Here is a 6,632-nt window from a genome sequence, read left to right on the forward strand (position 1 = left end):
GTTCTCAAAAAATATTTTCCTATATTGATGGTGGTATACCAATAAACTGAAGTGCTAGAGAAAATTATTTTAGACAAGTAGCTTTAAAAATTTAACTGAATAGTAAAGGACAAGTTTGTAATACACATGGTTTCTGCTTTCTTAAGTACAGAATGTTTAACTCAAGGAATTTATTAACTCTTTCTGGGAAATACATTTTATTTTTAAAGGTCATAAGTGTGAAAAGTGAAAAATTCCTTGTTTTTGTTACAGATATTAAAAATATGCCAATACATTTTTTTCTTGTAGTAAAATGAGTTTTTTTCCAGAACAATTACCTAATTTCTTTCTGGTGAGACTTCTGAATTATCCAAGCTTATGAAAGAAAGGGTATCTCTGGAGAAGGATTTGTGTCAGACATCCCCCTGCTCACCTACTATTAGTTCACACGTAAACCAAACTATGGTGCACGCTTCTTTTCTAATAGGTGACTCACCTTTCTACACCTTGCTTGACTTACCTATATATTTTTTTCAATGATTTTCTTTTGTCACACAGGGTCTTTTCCTTAAGGATCTGCATTTGAATATACTTTCTGATGATTTCTCTTAGTACTTAGTCTTTTTTACAATTAGGGGACAGGAGAAGAATACTATACCGCTTATAAAGTTGATGTCCACTTTAAACTTTTTCTTTGGGTTACAGGAAAAAGCATCCTCCTTTGGAGATGGAAGACGCTCCTTAGTTATGATGATTCCTCATAACTATGGTTTACTATCTTTAGCTCTTGCTTAAAAACTCATAGACAGTTAAAAAGACAAATGGGATTCTTCCTTTTATATATCAGAAAGCATCTTTAATGTTTAAATAATATATCTATTTTTAAAAATCTGTGAAAATAAAATAAAGAAAATCATAGAATTTTTTTGCTTAAGGTTCTAAATTGGACAATTTATTTTGACATTTAAAAACATGTAACAGTAAAAAGGAATATGAATTATTTATTTTCTTAAATCACTTTCTCAGAAAAAGAGAATATCATATACATCTGCCTAATGATTTAACTAAATTTCTTTTTAAATGTCACTTTATTGACATTTAAATCCTAAATGTCAGGGAGGAAATGGTTAAATCTTTAAATGTTTATATTCTACAAAAAGAGCTTTCTTGAGCAAAGATTTTTAATTAATTCCTACATTTTGAGGTTTATTTTCAATCACTCTAGTGGGAAAATGAATCAGTTTACTTATTTTCAGTTTTATAGCTATAGATGAAATCCATTGTATATAGATTTTGTTTTTCTTCAATCACTATTAAAGCATCTTAATTTTTTTTTTTTAAAAAAAACTATACGTTTTACTGTAACGAATGTACATAGAAAGTTTTAAGTAAAATAAGCTGGGCATAAGTACTTTTCAGATATATTTTGTTTTTTGCATATAATAATCTACAGTCATCAAAGAATAAATTTAAAGCCCATTTTATTCTCTGGGGTGGCAAATATCATTAATGTCTGTCACATTTATATGCTATTTTTCTCAGTTTAAGCATAACTACTTAAAAATTGCCTTCTGTTTCTGGATGGGACTAGATAAACAGAAGACTGGAACTAAGCTGGCACCACGATGGCCTTACATCCTTTCATCTCAGGATATGAATTTAAGAATGTTCATCCACAGAGGTATAGGGTGAGTTTATGAAGCTTGAAGTGGTGGAAACGAATTTGGAATTCCTGCAGGAGGAGTAATTGAAGCTTGGATCTCTTGGCATTGATCTCTTCTTACGACTGGACTTGGCGTTGTCTGAATCATTGGGATCGAATACTACAGTCATGGACTCCATCCTGGTCACGGTGTACAGGCTGCTTTGCCGAGTAGGATGAAACCTCGTGGTCTTGAGTTCTAGTTCATCATAGCTAGAAACTTTGATGAAGGGACACCAACGAAATGCTCTCTTGAAGCCAGCTCGAAATCTGAGAAGTAAAAGGCCACAGAAAGAAAAACATGTTTTCCAGCAAATATTTCCTTCTGTTATCACGGAAAACTCCACCAAGGCAGTTATGTCCCCTGGGTGTTTTTGGTATTAGTTTTTTAAGTTCTTCCTGTTTTAGTTGAATTTTATTTTTCCGTTAATGAGAAGCATCACCAACTAGCAAGAGCACAGCATCAGGTAATCAATATGCCAGAGAAACAGTGTACTCTTCTGTAGTAATTTTATATATTTACTTTATAACTGAATTCTACTGGCAGGATACAACACTTTAAAATGACATATTTCTTTCTTTTTTTTTTTTTTGAGTTGGAGTCTCACTCTGTTGCCCAGACTGGAGTGCAGTGGCCGCTTCCAGTCACCGCAGCCTCGACCTGCTGGGCTCCGGCGATCCTTCTGCCTCAGCCTTCCAAGTAGCCGGAATTACAGGCATGCGCTACCACGCCCGGCTTATTTTTTGATTTATTGTAGAGATGAGGTCTCGCTGCCTAGGCGGGTCTCGAACCCGCGGGCTCAGGCAATCCACTCACCTCAGCCTCCCAAAGGCGCAGGATTACAGGCTGAGCCACTGAGCCCGGCTTAAAATGACATATTTCAAAAGAGCTTTGGGAACCCTCCTAAACCAGAATTTATTTATAAAAATATGTGTTTATCCCTATGGAGATTATTTTTCAGCTGCTCAAAACAGTTTTGATGTCTTTTAGTGTTTTTGTCATTATTTCTGGTTTCACCTCTTTCAAGTCAGCAAAACCTCTCCCTTTGAGGACTTTTTTCATCCAGGAAAACAAGTCACCTGGGGCAAGATTGGGTGAGTAAGGAGGCTGAATCATAGAGGCCATGCCATTTTTTGATCAAATGCTGCTCAACTCTCAGCCCTGTGTGAGCAGGTGTGCTCGTAAATCAACCATCATGAAATGTGCAAATGTGTTGAAAGAATATAAAAAAAAAATAAAAATAAAAAAAAAATAAATAAAATCACAGCCGCTCACAAATATGCTAGCTGGTACATTGATGCCAATAGGTTCTTAGAACACTTACTGGGGGAAGCCTGTATTACAAGGGGCACACCCTCCAAAAAGAATTATGGTTTTTTTTTTTGGGTCACCCCCTTATAAATAAATTTACATTTATAAAGTCTCATTTAATGTTAGAATTAATTGCTAATGTTGAAAGCTTTTGTCATCATATGTAAAAGTACTAAATCCTTATCTTTAAACCATTAAGAAGTAATTAAAAGCAGATATACTGCTTGTGGGGTGGGCTGAATTGAGATAAAGCTTATATACTTTGCGAACAAAACTAAGAGTAAAATATTTAAGAAACTTAACACACAGTATGGCAGAGCCCCGACTGGGAAGAGAGCTTGTGCAAATACATAATGTCTCAATTCTACTTATGCATATGTTGGCTTATGAAGGTACTTACCAACCCTATGAAATTTAACCTTACCCCTCTGTGCTGACCGTACAACCAAGTTTTTTATCTGGAACCCACATTTCACACTTGTTCTAGTCTTACATTTGTGCAAATATTCTTAATTTTTATTTTTAAATTTTATACACATCTTATTTTTGAACACCCCAATATTTTCATAAGCCATTTCCAAGCAAGCTGCACTCCCTCTTATTCACCTCCCCTCACTATGCAGAAAGGAGTATTGAAATTCTTCTTGTCCTTACTAAATCTTTTACTTTGGACTCTATTTACAACATATTCTTTCTAATAGCGTCCACTCATATATGCTACTATCTCTCTTATAGAAATTATCTATATGTTTCTAGGAAGTAGCTTCATTTCTTTGAGGCTGTGAACACATTTTAACTTTCCACTGTCAATCATCAAGGCATTTCCTTTTTGGAAGTCGGTAAGAATCTGAAGAGTTTGAAAGAAGAAATTGGCCCATGTAAAAATCACCCAGTTAGAACCTGTAGGAAGGTATTGGGCATGTAATTATTAAGGTAAACAATTTTATAAAAAGGGAAGGGATTTTTTTTCAATGTTCTGGTAGCATTTTATTTAATATTTTTGCTGTGTACATTAGTGATTTTTCTTTAAAAAATTTCTTTTTAATTTTAGAGATTGTGGGGTACAATTCAGGGTTAGGTATACAAACGTTGATTATTCATGTACCCTTGTTGATGAGGTGTGCCCCTCCCTCTCCTAGTAGTTTCCCTCAATTGCCAATCCCCCCACCCCACCCCCACCCAGGGAAGGGATCTTAAAATTTAAGCACTGTGTCCTTTCAGTTAATTTTTTAAAATTTCATTTCTTCTGTATTTTAAAAGTGTACCATAAGTTGGAACAACATTATATGATTCCAGTGAAGCCAAGATTGACAAGAAATTTACGTTTGGTAGTTTTGATTTTACCTCTTATTCAGACAGCAGTAGATGATGGGGTTATACATGGTTGAACTCATTGCCAGCCAAAAGCTAGCTAGGTAGATCTGCTGGATGTATTTCCACCTATTTAATTGCTGATAGATGGCAGTGAGAATGAAGTAAAGATGATAGGGCAGCCAGCAGATGGCAAATGTCATCACAACAATCATCATCATTTTGACAACCTAGAAAGAAAAAAGAAGTCGTTTTTGGCAAATATAAAAGATTAAATATAATAGTTCCAATAACTTACCATAAATCATACTTTGCCAATACAGTTAAATATACAGCATGCCTAAAACACATAGTGAATATCTTTTTAAAACATTTTGAAGCAATATGGGACAGTTGCTTAAGGTAAGTCTCAAGAATGTATGTTGTGTCACTATCCATTTATTTCTATTCAAGTTAATGGGTAGTGTTAACCAAAACATGATTGAGGAAAGTAGATGCTTTCAAAAACCTAGATAACCTGGACTGAGAAAGGCAGGAGCTAGGATGTGGCTATGCTAACCTGCATTTTACATTAGAGGAGACATTACACCAGGCAAACTGACTGTTAACTCACTATGGAGGTATACTAGGCTACAAGTGTTAGGCAGACTTCTCAGTATGTTTCATACATTGACTATAGTTTAAGATTTCTTTAATACCATACTCACTAGGCAATCTTATGAATATTAGTTTGGTTTCTCTTGTAATCTAATATTTGGGAAGGTTTTCCCAAACAGTGATTACAAATATTTACATTAGTGTTAAGTAAAATACTAGCTTTAAATTTGTAAATAGGCGATTGGCTTATACAACTGTTTAATACATCAACACATGATTTAGGTAAGCATAAGAAATTTCCTTTGATTCTACACTTTTGAGTCATATTATTCTGGACAGCCCTAGTCACAGTAGAATGTCAGACTATTTCTTTTCCACTAATTTAAATTCCTGAAGGACATAGAGATTGTGTTAATTTATTAATTACCTTAATATTTCCAGCATCTAGCACAGTTCCTAGTATAAAGCTGGAGATAAATCAATATAGAATAAGTGAACAATAAATGACAATATACAATTTATAAAAGGAGTTTGAATGAAATGCTGTTTTGTGTGTCATTAAATAAAAGAAGATCTGTTACATTGTGTCTATAAGAAAAGTAGACTCAGAACATGGCATAGTGTATAATAGAAAACTAAAATAAAATTTTCTGATTACTTTATTTTAAATTTCTTTTCATTAAACTGTATGCTAAATTTGTCCACATTCCTTTTGGGAATTTAGAAATAGTAAAATGTTCAAAATGAGGTATAGTAAACAAAATAATTTTGAAGCAGGCGGATTAACACAAATCAGAGAAAGTCCTCACATCAATCACATCTGAAGCAATTTAGGACTAGGAAAATACAGCATTTATAAATTGAATTGTCATTTGATGGCAAGTTGGAGATTCAGATGAAAGTTGGCAAGGTTATATCATGAATCTAGAAATAGACAAAGCATGAAATGGATCAATGTGGAAGGCAAAGCTTCCCTAAAGGCATAATATACCATCCAGGTTAGCTGGTGGAAAATTGGCCATCAGAGTTGAAAATCCAGGCCAATATTTCACAGAACGTTATCGCTGGCCACACCATGTAAAGTCTTTTGATTTTCTCAGTGTTCTTCAAATTGCAGTTTTTCTTCTGAAAAACTGCATTCGTGTTTCTACATTTTGTTTCTATTTCTTAATCATGCTTATGAGAAATACAAGCAAAAGCTGTAATTTAATTTACATTTATACAATGTTTTGCATAGTTAACAACTTCTTAATTATCTTTCAGTAGCATGTCAGGAAACTGAGGCAAAGACCTAATAGTGAATCATGGAAATAAGTAAGTTCTTTAAAACTCACACCCTTAATAAGTCTTTCCAACCATCCTACTTATAGTTTAAAATATTTGTTGAAGATCTATTCAGTATAGAAAATAATATTGAAAAAAGCGGTAGAGGACCAATTCCTTACCCTGAAACTTATAATGAAAATGTAAAATTTTTGTAAAAATGTATGCATAAAAATGTGGTGAGTATAAGCATGTACTATTACAATTCAAAATAATATTTATGATAATATACTAGTTTACTGTAATACAGAATGACGCATACCTGCAAACTGCAGTCCCAGGGAATATTAGACTGAATGAAATGTGTTATTTTGATATTTTCATTTGTGAATATGTGAACATCCTACTATTCCTTGACCACAGTAGGCAAGTTCCTTCCTTGTTATCCTCCCTGCCTCCTCCCTATGC

General features: G+C 33.8%; 1 protein-coding gene across 1 annotated transcript; it reads right to left on the reverse strand.

Moving 5' to 3' along the window:
• Positions 1-1,593: 1,593 nt before the first annotated feature.
• LOC103256001 (neuromedin-K receptor-like) lies at positions 1,594-4,530 on the reverse strand. Its single transcript, XM_008053892.1, has 2 exons — positions 4,338-4,530; positions 1,594-1,951 (listed from the first exon to the last, which is right to left on the reverse strand). Exons 1-2 carry the CDS (start codon positions 4,523-4,525, stop codon positions 1,639-1,641), a joined length of 501 nt encoding a protein of 166 aa, XP_008052083.1. The 5' UTR covers positions 4,526-4,530; the 3' UTR covers positions 1,594-1,638.
• Between the last annotated feature and the right edge of the window lie 2,102 nt (positions 4,531-6,632).

Source organism: Carlito syrichta, unplaced genomic scaffold (genome assembly GCF_000164805.1).
Source record: "Carlito syrichta isolate Samal-C Ts95f unplaced genomic scaffold, Tarsius_syrichta-2.0.1 Scaffold288831, whole genome shotgun sequence".
Classification (NCBI taxonomy): domain Eukaryota; kingdom Metazoa; phylum Chordata; class Mammalia; order Primates; family Tarsiidae; genus Carlito; species Carlito syrichta.

What these genes read in the sequence shown, in the direction of transcription:
- LOC103256001 (XM_008053892.1), bottom strand. Translation starts at nt 4,525, where the DNA reads ATGATGATGATTGTTGTGATGACATTTGCCATCTGCTGGCTGCCCTAT. An exon ending in TACTGCTGTCTGAATAAGAG is followed by an intron (nt 1,952 to 4,337) that starts GTAAAATCAAAA and finishes TTTACTTCTCAG; the next exon opens with ATTTCGAGCTGGCTTCAAGA.